The sequence below is a fragment of the Pongo abelii genome, chromosome 8 (genome assembly GCF_028885655.2).
Source record: "Pongo abelii isolate AG06213 chromosome 8, NHGRI_mPonAbe1-v2.0_pri, whole genome shotgun sequence".
In the NCBI taxonomy this organism is placed as follows: domain Eukaryota; kingdom Metazoa; phylum Chordata; class Mammalia; order Primates; family Hominidae; genus Pongo; species Pongo abelii.
The window spans coordinates 5,498,274-5,523,177 of record NC_071993.2 but is presented as its reverse complement, the minus strand read 5'-3'; the positions used below and the strand labels follow the sequence as shown (position 1 = coordinate 5,523,177).

Here is a 24,904-nt window from a genome sequence, read left to right as displayed (position 1 = left end):
TAATCTACTGTTGTTGGGTGAAGGGCTCTGTATGTCTGTTAGGTCCATTTGGTCTGAGTGTTGTTTAAGTCTTCTACTTCCTTATTGATTTCCTGTCAGGTTATCTATCCCAATTGTTGGCTAAAAAAAAAAAAAAAAAAAAAACTAGGGAAAATACAGAGTTGAAAAGGGTACTCGGGTATGAATATTATCATAAACCGATAGAAAAGTATCAATTTGTCAAACATTTTGGAAGACAAATAGACAATATTAACAAAACTAAAACTTGCAACCCACTTCTAAACATCTATAATAGAGACACAAACATGATCCCTCCTTGTGCACAAGAAGGTAAAATACAGCACTGTTTTTAATATGAAAAAAATTAGAAATATACAAAAATAGTCATTCTTAAAAGACTGGTTAAATAGATTATGGTACTTTAACACACTATGGAATACAATATAGCAACCAAGAAGAATTAGGGAGCCTGCTTTATATGTACCAATAAAACAAATTAAAAAAAGCAAGCTATAGCATATATACAGGATAATCACATATCTGTAGTCATTACACATACTGCATGAAAATAGATAAATAAAAAGAAAACAACCTGGACAAACATCAAATAATAACTGGATACTTCAGAGGCTGAAGGCAGTAGAAGAGGTCTTTAAAAAAACGGTTTCAATTTTTTGCCAGAACAATGTATTCCTATATTAAAAAGGAGACATAAGTATTTAAATACATTGCAGTCTAGGAATGATTAAGCTTAAAGATAAATAGCGCTGTATTGCTCAATGGCTTCTCAGAGCACTAATCAACAATAATTGTTTTGTATTTAACTTTTATATTTTTGGCCAAGAACACCATTTTCTTATATCAACAACTGAACCAGCAGTTGGCTTTCTTTTTTGGACCTCTGTCACAGCAAAACAATGTTTTGTTATCTTATAAGGCAACCAGTAGAAATCATAGCTAAATCAAAGTGCAGGTGGAGGGCAACAGTAAGCTAGGTAAGTCACTAGGTTTCACATGCCAGCTAGCTTCACACTATTCAAATCTGTGCCTTGCAACATGATCAAATTACCTGTCATGGTTCTAAGAGGTTGTTTCTCAAAAGTGGTATTTGGAATGTTAAATCAGAAACTGCCAAGACATTATTATAATTATAAACAATCACAATGCTTTTAAAATTATTTATCATTTATATGTTATTTATTAGGACTGAAACACTTATTATTATATTTAATCTAAAAATGGCAGAGTATACCAGTACTCAAAATACAACCCCCAGGCTGGGCACGGTGGCTTGCGCCTGTTATCTCAGCACTTTGGGAGGCCGAGGCGGGTGGATTATGTGAGGTCAGGAGTTCGATACCACTCTGACCACCAGGGTGAAACCCTATCTACTAAAAACACAAAATTAGCCCACTACTTGGGAAGCTGAGGCAGGAAAATCACTTGAACCTGGGAGGCAGAGGCTGCAGTGAGCAGTGAGCCGAGATTGAGCCATTGCATTCCAGCCTGGGCAACAAGAGCAAAACTCCATGTAAAACACACACACACACACACACACACACACACACACACACACACACATATCTCCTTTTAACTTCTAGGAAAATGGAAAACTGAGATCCTAAATTTGAAGCTTCAGAAAAAGAACATACTTTAAAACATTTTAGAAGTGTTCTAGTTTGTGTTATAATCATTAACTATCAGAGTTAAAGAAATTAAGTCACAAAAATATGCTCAGTATACTCATGCCAGTGTTATTTCACATTAACAAAGTCAACAGCCACTTTTGACTCTTCCTATCAAAATAAAAAGGAAAGGTTGTAGTTGCTAACATACATAGCTGAGAAACACATTTGGAAAACTAATACTGTGTTCTTTTAAAAATGAATAATTGTATATATAATACAGAAGCAAGTCAGCCAAGACAAGGCTGAAATTTTACCTAGAGAAAACAATCACAGCTTCAAGACAAAATAGCTAATGATCCATAACATGAAAATTCAACTGACATCAGAATTAAATTCTTCATATAAGATATCCAAAGTCCAAATACGTAATACAATGATCATGTTACATGCTTACGTAAGTCCAAGGTCTTATGTCATTCATTTGACCTGTATTATTAATATTTCATTCATTAATTCAATATTTATGGAGTATCCATTTTATCTATCTATCTATCTATCTATCTATCTCAGGCACGGAGGCAAATAAAGTAGAATGGCTCCTAGCAACAGGCATCAAATAATTGTACTAACATTATGTTTAGCTTATTACATAAAAACTGTTGTATTTAGATGTAAGTCCAAGCAATAATCAGGGGGAGGGAGGAATAACTTTAAGAATGTCCCATTCTAGTTTTTAACTCTGGCTATACATGAGAATCACCTGGTATCTTTAAAAAAGAAAAAGAAAAATCAATGTTCCTAGGTCCCAATGTCACTTATCCTCATTTCCTCCCCTATTCCTCCATTCATATATGGAATTGGTCTGGAATAGGTCTCATAGCACACTTCTGCTACACAAGCCACCCTCAGGTGACTCTGATCCGCAGCCAGGGTTGAGTATCTCTGTTTTAGCCAATCATTATTTTCAAAGTATAAATACAGCTTAATGCTACTGGGATCATCAGAACTTCAAGCCTTTTGTTTGATTCACTATTTGTTACTGAGCAGGCTTTTCTACAGCTCTGAAAAAGTAAAAGTTAACTCTGTAGAAAACTCATGGCAATGCAAATAAATTTTGTAGGTAGAGATGCAGATGAGGGTATTAATATTTTATATATAATTTGGTAATCTCAGTCCACAATTCTTTCCTTCAGTGATTAGTGTATGTCAGTGTTTCCTAGTCCTTTGATCAGCTTTTCTATAATGTTGGTTAACTCATTAATAAGTTAATTCTTTGACAGGTCTTTACTTTTAAAGAAAAAAAAAAAAAGAGCAACTAGCATAACCAAAGGGAAAAAAAAAAAAAAAAAAAGAAAACTCACAAATAAAATCCACAACAAAGAGAAAGATTCCCCTTCAACCTCAAAATATGAGCAGAGTGACAAACCAGACGGTTATGAGGCCCACAAAGTATCAGCATTTGTGCATGATGAGGCAGAGGGAAGGCACGGGGCTTTTCTGATGGCCCTGGGAATAGGAGAATCCCTTCAACCTCCCCTGAAGCCTCAATGGCATACTAGTCTCAGAATAGCAGCCTCATCTGGGAAAGGCTCTGAAGGATCTTGTTCTCAGGCTGCGAGCAAGAACAATGCCATGCGAATAGGTGCTGGAGCAGTCTGGGCCATGTAAACTCTTGACACTGATACTTCTTTTAGAAAAACTCCTAGGAGTAGACTCCAGACTGAGAAGAACAGGGCAACAGAAGCAAAGACAAGAAAAATTCCAAATAAAAGAGAAAGGGAGCAGAAAAGATCTCAGAAAGGATGAAACCATACTTTGAAAAATCACCTTGTGAACACAACACAAGAGGGAGCTCTAGAGTTATGAAGCTGAAAAGGCTATCCTGGCCTATTCCTCTCACCATACAGAAAACTTACTGCACTGAAAAATGAGCAACAGAAGTATTAAGAATTCCACTTAAAACTATTATAAGGAAACAGAAACTGGAGTAGAATCATGTCTCTACAGCGTGAAGTAAATTAAGAAAATTACAGAAGCTCTGAAGAAACATAAGACTCAGAAATTAGGTGACTGGAGAAGGAACTGAAATGAGAGGTGATAGAACTAAGAATTAAAAATAAAAAAATTATTTCAGAATGAAAAGTACAATGCTTAATGCATTAGGGAAAAAAGGAGGATGGCTTTAAAAATAAAAAGATAAAAAGTTTTGAGAAAAAGTAATAAATAGAAAAGATTTTAAAAGATGAAGATCCAACATAATATAAATGGTACAGAGGGGAAACAAAATACAATACATACCAAAAGGTATAATTCAAGAAAAAAAAAGTTCCTAAAACAAAAGATGACCTGAAACTACACATTTATTATGACTTTGAACAGACATAGTTTATGCCAGAACACAATGGAGTAAAATATTAAATATACTCAATGAAAGAAAAGGTGAGCCATGGGTTTCACATCCATCCAAATGAACCTTCAAGTATAAAGGTTGCAAACAAACTGAAAAGAACATGCAACATGCGAGTACTTGGGGAATACCATGAACACTGCCTGAGAATCTACTCAACTCCAGGGCAGGGGTCAGCAAACTTTTTCTGTGAAGGGCCAGAGTCAATACTTTTGGCTTTATAGGTCCTATGGTTCCTGTCACAACTGCTCAGCCCAGATACTGCAGTGTTTACGAAGGCAGCTATAAACAAAACATAGAGAGATCAGTCACATATGGCTTTGTGGGTCATGGTTGCTGACCCTTGTACTAGAGAATGAGCTTCAGAAACCAAAACAAACAAACAAACAAAAAAACTAGAAAGGACTCAACATGAGGACTGGTGCTGAGAATTAAATATATATTTACCAGTAGAACTAAGACTACCTGATGGTTATCAGGGTCTACAGTATAGCTTGTAATGGCTAAAAGCTCTGACAAACTATTTTTAAAAATGGGAGGAAAGTGGTGAATGTACATGAAAAGTAAAATAAGCTCACTTACTGCCTTAAATGCATTAACTACAAGTCAAGCAATAGTACTTCAAATCAGAAGAGAAAGAGGGTAGGGAGAAGTGCTAGTTAACTAAATGCTCATAGGAATTAACTCATTTATAGTAGCCCAAAAGGCATTACATAAGGTATCAGTATAAAGAACCAGTAGAACAAAAACACAAACCTACCTAAATATCAAAAGACATACCAAAGCAAAGAGCAAACATACAAACAAAACATTATGAAAGACAGTAGGCTACATACAGTTCATCCAATAAAGTGGAATACTATATATATATAGTTGCTTATATATTTTAAAAGTGGAAGGATAAACCATAAAATAAAATAAAAAAAAAAAAGATTTCATCTGAAAGAGTGAGTAGGGTAGAAGAGTCAGGAATAGGAACAAGAATCCTCTGTAGAGTGACTTCAAAATTCTACATAATTCTGTCACACAATTATAAGATAAAAAAGCAGTAATTCTTAAACAATAAAATTTTTTTTAAAAACCAAATGAGCTGTTGGTGTAATTACACACAGAAGTGAGTGTAATAATTTAAAAACACAGTAATTTGACTGTACATCCCTATGTTATAACCTATAGGTTTAAAAAAAGCTGAAAAATGCAAGAAAACATAAAACGTTTTCAGTAATCATTAATAGTAATGCAAGCCGTTGTCTTTGAACTGTAGTATAAATCAAATGTGTAATTAAATCAGTGTCTCTGGACTTTTGCTGAAGTTGAAGGAACTCTACATAGTAAGACTGATAAGATTAAGTTAAATCCCTTTATCTTTGAATTTGAAATTTCAATATAAATTCATATTTTGTTTTTTTTAAACTATATTTATCTCCTAGCTCTATTCATTAAAAAGGCCTATCAACAATGACCAATCCAGTAGAATGGAGTATTCCCAATGCCCAGATTTTAGCCTCTACCATTTCCCAAAACAACCAGACTCCTTTTAGAAATGACTGATTCCAGGCATAGAGCAAAAAAATAGGACCTGCAATAATTTGTCATCCTAGAAGGCAAGGAGGCTATTAAGCCACTAGATGTGAGATAAAGGTCATGTCAAAAAGACACAGGAACCATCCTGAAACAGCATCCAACAGCCAAAGACAGATATGTGTGATGCATCAGTAAGAATAACTGAAATGAGGTCAGGCGCGGTGGCTCATGCCTGTAATCCCAGCACTTTGGGAGGCCGAGGTAGGAGCACTGCTTGAGACTAGGAATTTGAGGCCTTCCTGGACAATATAGTGAGACCCTGTCTTTTCTACAAAACAAAATTTTAAAAAAACTGAATCCATGTAAAACAAGTATTTATATGCATGAGTTCATAATATTAAGAAGAAAAAAAATCATTACTTTCAGAGAATGCTAATGAATAGAACTCATTATTGTTGAAAACTGACAAAGGAAAAGAATCAAGCACTTGTTCTGCTTTTATTATAAATCAGAACTTCAGAGTAATCATATGGCTGACAAGGGGAATTTCCTCTTTACAGAAGTATTCCAGTTAATAAACAGAGGTCTGATAAAGACATGTCATCACTTTGCAACCACCAAGAAAAAAATGCATGTAGGCAATGAGCATCCATTTTGAAAGCATCACAGAAAGGCGTTACATACTTTTTGAGGTAAGTACATGGCCCAAAAAACCCACACTGGATCAGCTCTCTAGGTCTAATTACCAACTTATCAGAAATACAGGGAATAGAGGAACATAGTCAATGATACCATGGGGATGCAATCATAAATATTCAGGCTACAAAAAGATCTATAGGAAAATCCTGCGTGATATGTTTCTTCAAAAACAAAAAAATTCCAAGAAAATAGTTAGAGGGGAAACCAATGAACTAAAAGAGACTTAAGAGATATAGTTAATCATAATGTATGTGTCTTATTTGAACTACAGACAAAATGAACCCCAAACCAAAAAAAGCCTAAACAAACAAAAAACCCCACAAAAACACACAAACAAGATCAAGAAAATGCATGAATTCTGAACTGAATCTGATATTAAGGAATTATTTGTACTGTTTTGTAGAAAGTGTATTTTATTATGTATTTAAAAAGTTCTTATCTAAGGTCTGGCATGGTGACTCACACCTGTAATCCCAGCACTTTGTGGGGCCGAGTCTGGAATTCAAGACCAGCCTGGACAACATGGCAAAACCCCATCCCTACTAAAAATACAAAAATTAGCCAGGCATGGTGGCACACACCTGTAGTCTCAGCTACTCAGGAGGCTGAGGCAAGAGAATCGCTTGAACCCAGGAGGCGGAGGTTGCAGGGGGCCGAGATTGTGCCACTGCACTCCAGCCTGGGAGTCGGAGCGAGACTAAAAAAAAAAAAAAAAAAAAAAATTTTTATCTAAGACAATAAAGATAATAAATGGAATATTTACAGATGAAAGGACATGACATCTAGGATTTACTTCAAAATAATTCATATATTGATAATTGCTAAAGCTTAGTTGAAGACCATGTATTTTACTGTGGCAAACTACAAATACTATTTCTGTATTTGATTTGATTTGAAACATACCTAAAAAATAATCAAGGTTGTCATTTCATACTTTTTTCTTTTTTTGAATACAAGATATTTTAAATGCAACTAAAACTGTTTTGCAAAATGCCTAAAACTTAAAACACATAATTCTTCTATGAAGACACTGTGTACTAAAAATAAGAAAAAAACTGACTTGCTGGATTTGTTAAAATGTTGATGAGCAGATTATAAAAATTTAATTTTTAGAAAATATCTTGTCTTTAAAAAGAAACAGCAGCTGCTGCTGTTAAACATAATATGAAACATTTTTAAAAATCGCATTTAAAAATGTACAACTCTTTTATAACCTTAAAAAAAGACTCTCCAAAACCAAGATGCTACAGTAAAATTTACTAACTGGCAAAAATGATGTTAGTAATTCCAAAGATACTAGGTTTTTGGACTTAAGTACAATTGCATATAAGAAAACTTCCAGTATTTTAAAGTGTGCGCTGAGTGTTAGTTTATTCTATGTCACATACTTGAAGCCTTGAAGCCCATGGGCCACATATGACTTACAGATAAGTTATTTTGCTTGCATGTATTTTTTAAGAAAAACTGACTCAACATTTAAAATTCAGGAGATTTCACATAAAAATCCAGGTTTTGACAGTCCTACATGTGACAATGGGCTACAACCTGGGGCTCTCCTTTTCACCACCGGCCTTCTCTTACCTCGTTCCTTCGCACAGATTACAGCCTGTCTCCTTAGGCATAGCCTAACATTTTGAGAGTGGTTTCTCCCTCATTCTTAACAAAGAAGTAGAATAGCAAAAAAGACGGTGTCTATGAGCTAATATTATTCACTTTTGCACTTACAAAATGCAAAAACAAAAAAACAAAAAACCCCAAACCAGCATTTGTTATTCTTGTAGCACAGAAATAAAATGCTATCTGCATATTTTTAAACGCTTTTCTTTAACAGGGCAGCAGGGCTTACCTTCAGATCAAGGCTGCTAAGGCTTACAACATCATCATCCTTCTCTCTGCGTTTTCTTTTCTAAAAGAAAAATAGAGATTTCATTCTCATATAAAAGGAATGCATATTACATCACAAAACAAAGACTCTACAAAACTAGGAAAATCAATTTTAAAAAGTTAAGCCTTTGGCTATAGTCACAAGAAAATTACTTTGAGGCCAGGCGTGGTGGCTCACGTCTGTAATTTCAGCACTTTAGGAGGCTGAGGCGGGTGGATCGTCTGAGGTCAGGAGTTCGAGACCAGCCTGGCCAACGTGGCGAAACCCTGTCTCTACTAAAAATACAAAAAAAAAAAAAAATTAGCTGCGCGTGGTGACACATGCCTGTAGTCCCAGCTACTCAAGAGGCTGAGGCAGGAGAATCGTTTGAACCTGGGAGGCAGAGGCTGCAGTGAGCCGAGATTGCGCCACTGCACTCCAGCCTGGGTGACAGAGCAGGACTCCCTCTCAAAAAAAAAAAAAAAAAAAGAAAATTATTTTGAGGAGGGACGTTCATGAATTGTCTTTGGAATAGATACTGTCTAAACAGTCTCCCCTGACTAAGTCATCACTGCTGTGAAGTGGCTACCCTATTAAAACACTACTTAAGTTTTTCAGAACAGAACTCTTATGTAAATCAAGGGCTGTCTGTACTTGTTAGAGAAAAAGTAAAAACTTTTAAAATATAAAATCAGCTAGTTTTTTTTGAAAAGGAACACATTATTTATCTTGGGGGCAAGGTCTTCATTAGAAAAAAAAATCCTTTTCTCATGGCCCAAAGTAATTAAGATTTGTTGCCTGAAGCAGGATTGATTAACTAGAAGGTGAACAGCCATGTCCCTGGAGTACTTTCCACTTACCATTTATCACTTTCATTCAGCCCTTCTGGCACCAGTAGTGGCAAAACTGTGTAACATAGCTACCATTTCTGGTACTTAATCAATAGTGAATAAGCACCCATGAGTAACACTTCATTCTCCCATATCTCAAAATAACTTTTCAGGTTACCTACACAGCTTAGTTCTTGGGAACTCTTAAAAAGTGACTAGTTAGGGTTCTCTTCAACTTCCTGGCCCCACAGTGAGGAGAAACTGCTGGGAATTGAATCAAAATTGAACAAGATAGGGCCAATAGAGAAGAAAAAAAAAAAAAAGGAAAGGCAAAGTCCAGATAGAAGTGGAGAAAGTAACAGAGCCAGGCGGTCTCAAAAAGCAAGCTACCATAAAAACAACACGAAGGAGGGTTGTGAAGTCAGAAAAGCTATCTGAACCAAGATTTTGTGTACAAGTTGAAAACTAAATTCACACTAAAATGAACAGAAAATTCTCAAAGTCAAATTCTACACAATATCATTCTACGAAAAAAGAAAACAAGGAACAGAATCTATCCTCTAGGAAATGACTGCACACCAGGAGGAAATGCTCAAAGAAGCAGAGCAAAATTATAACACATTTGAATTGAGCTAAAAGACATTAGGAAAATGATCTAAGACATGAATGAACAATATATATCAGAATGGAGGTGTTGGAACTCAAGAAATATTTTACTGATCCCAAGGTCATACTCAGAAGATACAGAAAATTATGAATAATATGATCCCAGGTTTGAAAAGCCAACTAACCAAAAATCCTGCTTGTGTATTTATCTGTGAGCCTGTTTGTGTATATTAATGATATGAGCAAAATATAGAAGGATACATATGGTACTGTTGACATGGTTAGAGCAGAGCCTGGGAATGGACTAATATGGAGAAGGAGAAGAAGGGGGGAGGAAACTGCCTAGCAAAATAAGACTGTACTAAGGGGAAAAAAGCACATATATGATCATACTTATGCATTTATATGAAATTGTATTTTGAATCACTTTTGCTATTTTTCCTAGATAAGCATAAGAATCATGATCTATTTGTACATACTTTATTTATACATGTATTATGAGCTAACGAGTTTTAAGTACAAAAAGAATCAATCTCCTGTTGTCACTTCACACAAAATTAAATGCCTCTGTAAAGTCCTGCTATAAAAATAATAGAGTCCCTCTATGCTGAGATGATTAATAGCAGAAAATCATTCATTATATATATTAAATATATATACACAATGTGCAATCAAGCATTTTTATATTTTCAACCAAGAAAAAAAGGCAATAGAGGATGTATACAAATAATTTCATGTTTCATAATATATTATCAGATTTAACATTGAAAGGAATAAGAGAAAGGATGGCATAAAGTTAAAGATTAATAGATGTGAGTACTTTGCAAAATATGTTTTATATTTACTTGAAACAAAAAAGTTATTACAGCTTGTTAGTAGAAAAGGACTAAATTAGGCTGCCAAAGATGGTTACAGGAATTCTGTTCCTCAAGACACTCAGAAGTACAGACCGCTGAGCTGTGTAACAGACTGAGACACAACCGGGGAATTAATTCTATCTAATGTCTTGAAATAAAAACCCAGGTATCTACTCACCAAAGTGAAGTCCCAGTTGGGGCCAGGTGTTAAGAATGTGAAGGAGCTGCCTCTTCGAAGGGAACATCTATTAATGGAAAATTCAAACAATAAATAAAGAGACTGACTTTAGCATAATAGAGCATCAAACAGATAAAAAGCTATACTTTTCATACCTTCAAAACTGTTTAAAGTGGCCTGATTGTCATTCAATCTTAGTAATATGAGAGATGGTCTATATATATACATAAAAAAAACAAACAAACAGGGTACAGGTTTTGGTCATTCTCAGCATCTTTAGAGTGAAAAGGCCTATATAAAATTAGTGAACAGATTATTTTAAAAAATAATTTGCCAAACCCAACAGAGTTTACCTTAGGAACATACATATAGTTCAAAAACATGAAATATATTAATAGGTTAAATAAAAAACAGCAAACAAACTTCCTAAGTGCAAAAAACTTAGCAACATATTCATGTATAGTATTTTAAAAAACAAAAATAAAAGGATACTCTTAACAAAACCTAACTTCACATTACCTGCATTTCATGTAAATCCCTAATTTTTTAAAACTGCAATTTAACAAACAAAATACAAAGCTATGAATAACTACATTTGAGACAAAGATCTCAAGATTAAAATGTGATTAGAATTTTGTTCTTTACTATTAAGTGAAAGATTTTTCTGTTTTTTTTTCCATTCAATGTAAACACATAAAGCAACAAAGTCTTATGACAAAATCTGTCTTCACCTTTCTAAAATATAAGCCGCTTTATAAAGTATAAACCTCTGTGTTTATAAAATATGTAGAAATTACAAAAACATAGCTAGCACAAGAGATAAAAGCAGTTTATAAAGTATATTTATTATTAATCACTTCAGATGTAAACAAATGTAGAATGAACACAGATTTTTTTTTTTTCCTTGTGGAAATAAATGAAGATCAACCAAAAGAGAAAAGCAAAGGCTATTTATTCAGTGCTTGCTACAACAAGGGAGTCATCTATTGTCATTTGCATCTTGACAGAGACTAAAAGACAGGTAGACGAGTGTGAAGTTTCATAATGGAAAAAAGAGAAGGCTCAGGTATGGCCTGATGGAGGCTGTTGGCCTGGGGAGCCATAGGCAGGCTAACTAGAAGTGGGGGCATCCTACTGTGATTGGTTAGGGGTATATTTGGCTTTCATAGGTTGGTTATGAATTGGAAGTGCGACAAAAATTAGGAAGCTGGCAGTTATTAATGAAGTCCTGGACATCTTAGGTCAATTGTTATGGTAGTTATTATTTGGCTTCTTGGATTGTCAAGTCATTGTCTGTCTATACATGTGATCCTTAAGCTTCACAGTCTTTGTTCATCAAGCTATAGAAACACCACTGATGAGTGTCTTTCCTGCAAAAATGTACTAGCTTAAATCAAATCAAGGGCTTCTGGAGTTTTCTAAGCTAAATATGAAGGAGAAATTTTTTTGTTGTTGTTTTTGTTTTTTTCCGACAAGGAACACAAAGGAAACTGGCTATAAGGTAAAGAGGAGGTCTGGAAAGCTTCACAGATGAATTAACACTTAAGTAATACAAAGTATTACTGAATCTGAAAGAAAAATAGCAATTAACAAAGCATTAAGGTGGAGTGAAATTAGTTACATTCTGGAAACTGCAAGTAGTTCCTCACATTTGAGTAAAGAAATAAGGAAGGGCTAAAGCATCATGAAAAGCCTCACTTACTGCACTCAGAGAGAATGGCCTTGATCTTGAGTATGTGTGGCAGCCATTGAATCTTAAGTAACGTGAACAATGGACTGTAAGAAGGGAAGACTGCTCAGATGGGAGGCAGCTCTAATATTGCTTACAAAAGATGATTGGGGCTCTGGCAGCAGTAACAAGATTAGAGAGGAGAAGCTGATTTGAGAGAGGGTTCGATGTCAAAATTGCCAGGAAAGACTTTCCCCTTTTCCTCCCTAAACCTGTTCAGTTATTACCAAGGTTCTTGACCTGGGGAAAATATGCCACTAACAGAAATTACATGCAAAGATCTTAAGATACTTAAAACAAACATTTCCTAAATAATTATTTGGAGAAGATCAAAACACAGTAAGACTACTCATGGAGCTCAAACTAGTTTTGAGGGCCTCTTTAGTGGCACAAAACAATCTAAGAAGCTGCTTATTCCATCTTTTCTTGCTACTGCAGAAAAGTCAAGCAATAACAAAGAAAATGGTATTTTTTTCTTGAGAAAACCCTGGAACAAAGTATTTAAACAAAAAAAGTCATCTGAAATAAATTATAATTCGTATCAAGAAATACATAGGATGACTATCATAAACAAATGGTAAAATATTATGGGAAAGACAGGACCTCTCTGTCATGAGTCCACAGATCACACTTAAAAATACTGCTCTAGGAATTAATACTCTTAGTGTATTAAGTGCTACTGTATGCTACATGGTTAGCAGGAGCCATCAGTGGGCACTGGTTTAAGAAAAAGCAATTATGATTTCTCAGGTTATTTTAAATCTAATACAAATCTACATTACAAAGTGGCATTAACTATGGCACTTAAAATATTCAGTAAATACTTCCTTTCAGGTATAAGTATTAGGGAGTATTACAAAACCAAAGCTACTAATTTCTTTATTCCCTAGAAATGACCACACTAACCTCAGAATGCATTTGCCATCTAAAAGCTGGAAAGAAAAATGGTTCTTAAGAATTTTTAAAAGGTTAACTGGAAAAATATTTCCAATCATATGATAAAATTCTTTCCAGCAGTATCTGTAACCAGCTTTACAGTAATGCTATTTTTTCCCACTTCAATAACAAGCTTCTATTTATTTTGAATACCCATGGAAAAAAGGAACCCAAAAAAACAAATTGTGCCCACAAAGTATGTGAGACAGTGCCAACTCTCACAAATCTTGGAAAGACATATACTCATTTTTCACAAGGGTCAGACTCAAAATGTAATAGCTATTTTAAATCCTTGTGGGGAAAAAAATGATTTCATAAAACATTAAGATTGCAAGTTGTTTTTCCAGAAGATACACAGAATAACCTCCTAAAAAGCAGGGCTTAAAGGATGAAATGTAGAGCGAAAAGTGGCAGTCCACCTTTTCAAGAATTTTTGTCCATATATCCAATGTATTTTTCCATATATCCAAATAATTACAACATTTAAGGAATAAAATAAACTAATACATTAAGGAATTAGCTTAGTGTATTAAATTAAGTTCCCGATTTGACTCCTGTAGATTTTCCTTGGCCTTTAATGTATTTCCTTTCATATCATTTGGTATGTTTTTGAACAATGTATTTACACTAAATTAGGTTTAGTCTAAAGAAATCATAATTAAAATGATAAAGCTGCCGTTCAAAAGAAAAGCATCTTGTTAATTCATTCTTAAGCGAAATTATGTTTTCAGAGATTCTGATTTGTGTCACCACCTCCTCCATCATGCCAGATAAGACCTGACCTGAAATTATAAATATTTTCAAAAAACGTATTGAAAATTACTATTACCAACAGGAAAAAAGCATTCTTAAAAGCGTAATTTACCCTCAAGATGCATTCATCATAAAAAAAAAAAGGATGTAGAATGAAAACGAGTTTCAGAAAAAGATTTTAAAAAGGACAATGTTATCATTCATTGGGTGCCTACTATGTGACAAGCACTGTACATATACTCTTACCCTAAAAATAACATTTTTTCCAATTAAATAAAAAATGTAATCTGTAAATGCCAAACATATAAAAAGAATTATACCATACGTGTAAAAAGAATGGTATAATTTATCCTCTGCAGTTAACATTTTTTACATTTGGGTGTGCTAAGCAGCTGAGGTTCTCAATTTCTTTGCAAATCAGGCAAAAACAAACTAAATTATTACAGAAACAATTCATTTATTTGGGTCAAATATCTGATGTAGTAGACATCCACTACTGTTTTGACTGTTCAGCATCTTTGCTATTAAGGAGTTGTCTCTTCTTCCACTTCTGACAATCATGTAGACTATGTCTTCTATCATACTAGGGTTTTCTCATCTGCATGAGAGTCTCAACTAATACATACATCTTGGAATATCTTGTCTAGAACACAGTTGAGCATCTAGAAACCAGCAAACACCGCCCCCAAAGCACCCCAGACATTCTAATGTCCTGCATTAATTCTCAGGCCTTGTCCACAGCAGCAAATTCAGGGAAGAGGGAACAGGGCATGATGATAACAGCAAGTAACAGAAGGAAAGAGAAATTCTGAAGGCTTCCATCATTAAAAATCCAGTACTCTTTGGAAATAGTGTGGCAATTCCTTAAGATGTTAGTGGTAAGTTTACTGTAGGACCTGATAATTCCACCCCCAAGAATTTACCCAAGAGGAGTGAAAACGTATGTCTACACAAAGACTTTTTTTTTTTTGGAGACGGAGTTTTGCTGTGTCACCCAGGCTGGAGTGCAGTGGTACAATCTCGGCTCACTACAACCTCCGCCTCCTGGGTTCAAGCGATTCTCCTGCCTCAGTCTCCCAAGTAGCTAGGATTACAGGTGCACGCCACCATGCCCAGCTGAATTTTATATTTTTAGTAGAGACAGGCGATGTTGACCAGGCTGGTCTCGAACTCCTGACCTCAGGTGATCCACCCGCCTCGGCCTACACAAAGACTTACATGCAAATGTTCATAGCACCATTACCCATAAAAGCACCAAACTGGAAACAAATCAAATGTACAACAGCTGGTAAATGGAGTTAACGAAATGTCGTATATTCATATAATGGAATATGGTTTGGCAATAAAATGAAATACTGATGTAAGTGAAAGAAGGCAGATGCAGAAAGACTACACATTGTATGATTCCACTTCTTTGTCCTGCAAATAGAAATTTATAGAGCTAGAAAGCAGATCAGTGGCTGCCTAGGGCTGGGGTGGGAGCAGGGATATTTGGGGTGATGAAATGTTCTAACAATGGATTGTGGTAGTGACTGCACAACTCTATAAATTTACTGATAATTACTGAATTGTTCACCTACAGAGGGTGAATGTTATGATATACAAATCATATCTCAATAAACTATTTTAAAACGTAGTCAACTTATTTGGGAGCACATGGCCTTACAAGCTTCTGTGAGCATGCTTTTTATTTTTGGCAACTGCTACTACTACTAATAAAGATCCTGGGTTGTCAAGAATGGGTTTAAGACTATACCTTTAACTCTGGATATCCACTATACAAATCCATCAATTAATTTTACTGGAAAAACAAAATTCAAAGAGTAAGCCTTATCACTGTTGGTAGATCATAGGTCATACTATTATTTTTCTACCAATGGACAGCATTATTTCAAATCTGCAAAAAAGGAAAATATAAAATCCTTAAAACGATCAGTATGTATTTATATTTCTGCCATATGGGTGATATGTAAATTTCTATGGCTTTCCCTAAGGCCCTGAAAGACAGAAATAAAATTATTTAAACATTACTTGTGTCCAGTTTTCAGGACCTTAGACATAGGCACTATGAAGTGAGATTTAGAGACTAAGTAACCTGCCCAAGGTCCTTAAGAGCCAGAATTTGAACCTAGGAAGTCTGACTGCTTTTAATGCCTAAACTCTTTAAACATTACTCTTGTCTACGGGTTCTAGTCTAAAAGAATGTTAAAAGAATATACATTCTCAAAGGAGAAGACAGAAAATAATTAGGTAAATCAAAGCTGAGGCCAGAACAGACATGGTATCAAAAAAACTAGGCCAGAAAAGCAGGCCTCGTTCTGAGCTCTCAATCATGTAGTATAACCTAGGGTTCTTTAGAAAGACCCTTGCTGGCCGGGCACAGTGACTCACACTTGTAATCCCAGCACTTTGGGAGGTCAAGGTGGGCGGATCACGAGGTCAGGAGATCAAAACCATCCTGGCCAACATGGTGAAACCCCATCTCTACTAAAAATACAAAAATTAGCTGGGCATGGTGGCACATGCCTGTAATCCCAGTTACTCGGGAGGCTGAGGAAGGAGGATCAGTTGAATCAGGGAGTCGGAGGCTGCAGTGAGCCGAGATCGCACCCTGCACTTCAGCCTGGCGAGCCTGGCGACAGAGCAAGACTTCATCTCAAAATAAAATAAAATAAAATAAAAAAGAAAGACCTTTGCCTACTACCCAGAACTGGGAGGTGAGGAGAAAGAAGTTAAGAGGCCTGTCATATCATAGGCAATATCTATATAGAAAACATAACTGCTGCCCCAGAGAAACTTGCACAGGTGTATAGAGGAGATGTACCAACAAACAACCTAAAATCCCAAATACATCTTATACAACATACCAAATAAATTCCACCTGAATTATAAAAATTTTATAATATCTCACTGTACAGAATATCATAATGTATTTAGCTTCCTCCTCCTGTTTTTTCTAACCTTTCTACTACACAAATGTGCTAGGATATACTTTCTTGTACATACATCCATGTATGCTTGCCCATTACTTTAAGATAAATTTCTGTGGGTAGAACTGCTTGGTTTAAATATTTGCATTAAAATTTTGTTTTATTTGCTATATTTCCCTTCAAATACACATAATGGGAATGCCAGAAAGAGAGGAAAAGAGAAAAGAGCAGAAAAAAAAAATTTTCAAAGAAACAATGGTTGAAGCTTCTCCAAATTTATTGAAAAACAACCATCTACACATTTGGAAAAAGCTTAATAAACTTCAAGTAAGATAAACACAAAGATATCCACAGACAGACACATCATAGCAAAAATGGTAAAAGTTAAAGATAAGAAAATCTTAAAAGCAGCAAGAGAAAAAAAGACTTGTTATTTACAAGGAACCCCAAAAGATTCTGACTTCTTAACAGAAACAATGGAAGACAGAAGCAGTGTGATAACATATTCAAAGTGCTCAAAGAAAAAGAAAATTTCAGCAAAGAATCCTATACTATCAAAATTATCTTTCAAGAATGAAGGAGAAACAAAGACATTCCCATAAAAACAACAACAACAACAACAAAACAAAGAAAATAACAAACAAAGAGAATTTGTTGCTAGCAGACTTGCCTTACAAGAAATACCATAAGAAGAATTTCAGGCTGAAAGCAAGTAACCACAGACGGTAATCTGAGTTCACATACAAAACCCAAAAAAGCCTAGTAAAAGCAGTTTCAATGAAAAAAATCAGTAAAGAAATTCAAATGCTATAAATTAGAAAATTCTCACTTAATGCAAAAGAAAGCAATAAAGGAAGAATAGAGAAACAAAAGACATATACAACACAACAAAATGGCAGACATAAATCCAACTACATCAATAAATAACGTTAAATGTGATTGGAGTAAACAACCCAATCAAAAGAAACGGACAGCCAGACAGGATCAAAACCAACCAACCGACCAACCAGGATCCAACTATATGCTGTCTACAGGAGACATACTTTAGTTTCACAGATATAAACAGCTTGAAAATAAAGGGATAAACATGTATCATGCAAATAGCTAGACACAAGAAAGCTAGAGTAGCTATATTAACATCAAACAAAACAGACTTTCAAAGAAAAAAATGTTACCAAAGAGGGATATTTTATAATGATAAAAGGATTGATCCATCAGGAAGATATAATTACAAACATATGTGCATATAAAAACAGCACAATCTCAATAAATGTAAAAGGATAGAAATAATACATAATACAAAGTGTATTCTCCAGCTACAATGTAATGAAATTAGAAAAAATTTGTGAAAGTCACAATTATGTGGAAATTAAACAATGCATTCCTAAATAATTAATGGCTCAAAGAAGTCAAAGAGAAATCAGAATTTGAGATTAATGATAGTGAAGACACAATATATCAAAATTTATGAGATGCAGCTAAAGCAATGCTCAGAGGGAAATTTGTAGCTGTATCCCTATATTAAGAAAAAGATCTCAAATCAGTAACTTAATCTATAATCATGACACTGGAAACAAAAAGGGCCAACTAAACCTAAAGCAAGCAGACTAATCTGAGCAGATTACTCAGATTACTGAGCAGGAAGAAGGAAACAATAAGGATTAAAGTGAAAATAAAATAAAGAATAGAAGAACAAAGAAAATTAATGAAGCTAAAATCACATTCTTTGGAAAGATCAAGATTGACAAGGCTTTAGCTAGATTGACCATTATAAAAAGAAAGAAGACACAAATTACAAGAATCAGAAATAAAAGAGGGGACATTACTATTGACATTACATGAAAAGGATTATAAAGAAATACTATGAACAAGGGTACACCAACAAATCACATAACTTTGATGAAACAAATTCCTAAAGAGATACAACCTACTGAAACTGACTTAATAAGAAACAAACTATCAGAAGACACCTATAACAAGAGATGAGATTGAATTAATAATAATAATAATAAACTATCCACAGAGAAAAGTCTAGGCCTAGGTGGCTTTACACTGAATACTACCAAACATTGAAAGAATACCAATTCTTCACAAACTCTTTCAAAAAAAAACAAAACAGTAGGGAATACTTCTCAACTGATTTTATGAGGCCAGTATTATCCCAATACCAAAACCAGACAAGCATAGTACAAGATAATAAAACTACAGATCAATATCTCATGAATATATGTACAAAAATATTCAACAAAATATTAACAAAATGGATACAACAATATATAAAAAAAAGCTATACACAATGACCAAGCAGGACTTATACCAGGAAGGCAAAGTTGGTTTAACATCCCAAAAAATCAATTAATGTAACACATCAATAATAACAACAACCACATGATCATTTGAATAGACTAAAGAAAAAAAACCCTAAAACCTTTCATGATAAAAACCACTCAAAAACTAGAAATAGAATGGAACTTCCTCAACCTGATAAAGGACATCTACAAAGCTTACAACTAACATCATACTTAATGGTGAAAGATTGTATGCTTTCCCCTTAAGATCAGAAACAAGACAAGAATTTCCCGTCTCTCCACTTCTGTTCAGCGTTGTACAGGAGGCCCTACCCAGGGCAATTAGGAAAGAGAAAAAAGTAAAGGGCATCCAGAGATTGGAAAAAGAAGTAAAACCATTTTTATTTGCTGATGACACGACCCTGTACATAGTAAGTCCTAAAGAAACCACTAAAAAACTATTAGAACTAATGAGTTCAGCAAGGTAGCAGGATCCAAGATCAATATACAAAAATCAATTGTATGTATTCCTATACAATTGAAATTATTAAACTGAAAATAAAGTGATACAAAGCGGGGCAGGGAAGTGCTGGGTAGAGGAGAGCGTGGTCCCTTGCTAGGGCTCCATCCCCGGGCCTGGGCCCACGGACCTAAGTGAGGATAGGGATTTCTGTTTTCCTGACCAAATGTTGCATTTCCCAAGACCACCCTGGCCCACCACACCCCCATCCTGTGCCTATAAAAACCCCTGAGACCCTAGCAGGTAGACACACAGGCGGCTGGATGCCAAGAGGAACACATCGACATGGGAGTACACCAGCACGCTGGCAGGCCATCGTTTCGCAGAATGACGCAGAGCTTGGCCAGGGAGGTTGGAGGAGAACTGGGCAACCTGACACCAGGGGAAAACCATTTCCCTTCTGGCTCCCCCATCTGCTGAGAGCTACTTCCACTCTATAAAAGCTTGCAATCATTATCCAAGCCAACGTGTCATCTGATTGTTCCAGTACATCAAGGCAAGAACCCTGGGATACAGAAAGCCCCCGTCCTTGAAATAAGGCAGGGGTCTAACTGAGCTGACGAATACAAGCCGCCTACAGATGGCTAAACTAAAAGAGTACCCTGTAACACAAGCCCACTGAGGCTTCAGCTGTAAACATTCACCCATAGACATGGCCATGGGGTTGGAGCCCCACAGCCTGCCTATCTATGTGTTCCCCTAGAGGTTTGAACAGCAGGGCACCGAAGAAGCGAGCACACCCCCAGTGCACGCCCTGCGAGGGGGAAAAGGGAACTTTTCCCGTTTCAAAAGAAATGAATCCCATTTACAACTGCATCAAAAAGAACAAAATACTTAGGAATAAATTTAGCAAAACATGCAGAACTACACTCTGAAAACTACAAAACACCGTTGAAAATAATTAAAGATCTAAATAATTGGAAAAACATCCCTTGTCCATGGATCAGACTACTTAACTCTCTGTAGAGGGCAGTACTCCTGCAAATGATCTACAAGATTTAATGCAATCTCTATCAGAATCCCTGTGGACTCCTTTGTAAAAATTGATTAAGCTTATTCTAAAATTCACATAGAATTGCAGGAGACCCAGGATAGCCACAACAATCTTGGGAAAAAAAGAACAAAGTAGGAGGACTCACATATCCCAATTTCAAAACTTACTATACAAAGCAACGGTAATCAATACACCATGGTAATGGCATAGGGCTATTACATATAGCTCAAGAGAATAAAAGTCAAAGTCTAAAAGTAAACTCTCATGCTTATGGTCAACTGATTTTTGACAAGGGTGCTAAGACTACTCAGTGGGAGAAAGAACAGTCTTCAAAAAATGGTGCTGGGGTACCTGGATAGACACATGAAAAAGAATTAAGTTGGACCCTCATCTCACATTATATACAAAAACTAACTCAAAATGGACTAAAGACCTAAATGTAAAAGCTAAAACGATAAAATTCTCAGAAGAAAGCACTGGGGAAAGGATTCATAATAATGGATTTAGCAGTGATTTCTTGGATGTGACACCAAAACACAGGCAACAAAAGCAAAAATAGACTAGTAGGACTACAAACTAAAACATTTTTGTGCTTCGAAGAACATCATGAAAGTGAAAAGACAACCCACAGAATAAGAGAAAATATTTGCAAATTATCTATCTGATAAGGGACTTGTATCCAGAATAAAGAACTCTTAACAACTCAATAAAAAAGAAATTTAAAAATGAACAGGGCCAGGTGCGGTGGCTCACGCCTGTAATCTCAGCACTTTGGGAAGCCTAGGCGGGCAAATCACAAGGTCAAGAGTTCAAGACCAGCCTGGCCAACATGGTGAAACCCTGGCTCTACTAAAAATACAAAAAATTAGCCACACGTGGTGACACATGCCTGTAGTCCCAGCTACTCGGTAGGCCGAGGCAGGAGAATCACTTGAACCCGGGAGGTGGAGGTTGCAGTGAGCCGAGATCGCGCCACTGCACTCCAGCCCCGGTGACAGACTAAGACTCCATCTCAAAAAAAAAAAAAAAAAAAAAAAAAAAAGAGCAAAGGATGGCCCACTAAAAATGGCCACACACATTACATAAATCCATTCATATGCAATGTCCAGAACAGAGAAATTCCTACAGACCGACAGATGAGGTTTTGGGGCAGAAGGGGTAGGAGGGGAACAATAGCTAAAGGGTACAAATGCTCTTTCTGAGGTGATGTTCTAAGTAGTAGGATTTAAGTGGCCAAATTGTACTGTACGTATTTGTCTTTCAAATTAGTTTATACTAAGTTTTGCCTGCGGAACATTTTTCAATAGTCACATAATCATACACACAAATCTTTTTCCTTATGATTTCTGAATCTGATACAGTGCTTAGTTGCTTCTTGCCTCACAATTAATACTATCTTGTAATATTTTACGTATTCTTGTAGATGATCTTACATCTTTTCTGGAAAAGGAATATGTTATTTAATTCTCCATTTTCCCTCCATGGTTCTTCTAACTGTGTCTCACAATGTATCATTTCCTACCTCACACAAAAAATAGAGGCCTGGTGGGAAAGTCCTCAAATTCCTGCTCACAACACACCCCATTCTTCAAAACTATATACCATCCATAGCTTCTTGTTAGGCTAAATCCTCTACCTTGAATTTGGATTCTATCCTTTTCTGCCTTCTTGGATCCTTGTTCAACCATTTTTCTCCTCTACTGTCTGTTCAACCTCTCCCTCTATTTGTTAACTCAGCACAGCACATTAAGAGAATTTATTCTTTCTTAAGAGTCTATCCCACAAACTTGTGTTATTTCCCTCTATTCTTTCTTGTCTTCCTGTTGCAGTGAAACTTCTCTTCACCAATCCCATTGCCAGCTATCAGATTCGAACAATCATCATTTTTTCATTTAGACTACTGCAGACTGATTTCCTACCAATCCATCATCTAAACTTGGAAATTTTAATTTGGTATACACAGCTGGGTCCACAAATCTCCTGAAATGTTTATGTATATGTGCACATTTTTGGGGGATAGTTTTCATAAAATACGAAGAGTGAGATGACTCTAAAATGTTGCTTATTTTTTCTCATGGAAGACAAACTGATCTTTTAGAATGCAAATATGTCATGCCATTGGCTCATTTAAAGTCTTTCAGTATTTCCCCATTACCATGAAGATAAAACACAAACTCCGTCAAGGCATACAAGGTCTCTTCGTGATGTGGCTCTTACCTCTTTAGCATAATCTCTCATGAGTACCTCCTCCTTCTCCCCATATTGGTCTCTCCTCTACACAAATAGCACTGTTAATATAGTAATAAAATACAATATATACCCACAACTCATCAGACTCATTTGCTTCAGGGCTTTTCTACATGCTTCTCTGCCTGAAATCATCCATTTACATCTGCTCTCTAAACTGGTCCTTAAAGACTCAGGGATTACAATAGGAAATCATTTCCTATTCTCTCCAGTCAGGATTAAGTCTTCCTTTTAATCTACGGCATTCTGTGTATACCACTACAATAACTTTTATCACACATTATAATAATTATTAACCTACTTATCTTTCTTCCCCACTAGATTATAAATCTGGAATAGTAAGAACAGTATTTTTCCATTTCCATATTCCTAGTGTTGGCACTCACATTATTTTCTGAACAAATCGCACATTCTCTTCTCAACCTGTTGCAAAACACTCTAAGTTCGATATTGTAACCATTCTTGGAAACCATCTAAGATCAATACTCTCATTACCAAATTTAATTTTCATTCCTCATCTAGCTTAATCCTCATCTTATTTTACTTAATCCTCATGTTATTTGACCTATCAATAACATCTGACATAGCTCGCCACGGCCTCTTCCTTGAAATTCTTTCTTCATTTGGCCTCCTGGATACTGTTCTCACTTAGTTCCCTTCCTCCTAATTCACCAGCTATCCCGAGCTTCGCTTTGGGAAATTTCACTGCGCCAAACACGAGTCATACACTCTCATTTCAATGTACACTTCCACAAAAAGTAAAAGAAAAAACACGAAAATGGTTGTGATGAACTCTCTAATAGGCATCTCATAACATATCCCGAAGTCAACTTATCCCTTGGTCTTTTCTTTCTCAGGACATGGAAGCCCATTCTCGTGCTGCTCACCATGACAGTTTCGGTCTGAGCAAAGGCATTTGGGAACGCCAGCCTACAGCCAGTTGGGTGTGGAGAACAAAACCACTGTGGTTTTTCCTAAGTCTCCCCTGAGAAACAGTCAGGAGGCGAGGAGACTCGATAAACCCGCCCCTTTGCCACAGGCAGGGAAAATCGCAGTTTGGGGTCTCAGGACCGACCTCGGTCCAAGGCCAGGCACACTGTCACTCCAGCCTGTGCCACCCTCACTTCCAGCGGCCCCGGTACCCCCCCACCCCCCGCAGTCACCTCCCCCACCCCCCACTCACCTCCCAGCGGCCTTCGCTTCCCCCTGGCCCTCACCAAGCCCCCCACTCGCCGCCCCCCACATCCAGCTCCCGGCCAGCCCTCCCCTCCCCCCGGCCCTTGCCTCTCCAACACTCACCTCCCGTTCGGCCCTCCGCTCTCCCACACTCACCCTCCGTTCGGCTCTCCCCTCCCCAACACTCACCTCCCGTTCGGCCCTCCCCTCCCCCACACTCACCTCCCGTCCGGCTCCGGCCCGGAGGTGTCGGCCGAAGGCCCCGTCGCTCCCTCCGTGCTGAGCCCACAGGCACGGCGGCTTCGCCTCCGCGGCCGAGGCTGCTTCTGAGCGGCCAGCTCGGGCTCCATGGCACGGAGGAGGGGGTGGGGCGGTGGCCGGGTGCCCGGGAGACCGGCAGGGACGGGCACGATGCCCGCCAGCCTCTGCCAGGCAGAAAGCGCCTGTCAGCGGACTGCAGCCGCCACCGCCGTCATCCGGGGATTTGAAAATGGCGGCTGAGCAGGGATCAGCCAATCAGTGAGCGCGCAGCCGTTCCTAGGAGACGTGGAGTCCCGCCCCTCCGCCGTTCCCGGGATCTACTTGCCTAGGAAAGAGCCTAGGAAAATTTGCCCTTAACTCCTGAGCGCAACCCTGAGTCCCCAAGGCCCGGTACCTCCTTCGTTGTTCATTAGGACTTTCACTACAGGCCAAGGCGAATGGACTGGAAACATTTTCATTCACCAGATCTTTCTTAGC

At 36.9% G+C, this 24,904-nt stretch overlaps 1 protein-coding gene across 1 annotated transcript in view; it reads right to left on the bottom strand.

The window, feature by feature from the left end:
- NET1 (neuroepithelial cell transforming 1) overlaps nucleotides 1–24,661 on the bottom strand; it is a 45,323-nt gene extending 20,662 nt beyond the window's left edge. Inside the window, exons 1-3 of the mRNA XM_009245090.4 lie at nucleotides 24,389–24,661; nucleotides 10,594–10,660; nucleotides 8,105–8,164 (exon numbers count right to left, since the gene is read on the bottom strand). Coding sequence (XP_009243365.3) covers nucleotides 8,105–8,164; nucleotides 10,594–10,660; nucleotides 24,389–24,516 — 255 coding nt within the window. The 5' untranslated portion in view covers nucleotides 24,517–24,661. The remainder of the gene's footprint in view (nucleotides 1–8,104; nucleotides 8,165–10,593; nucleotides 10,661–24,388) is intronic.
- Nucleotides 24,662–24,904: the final 243 nt, after the last annotated feature.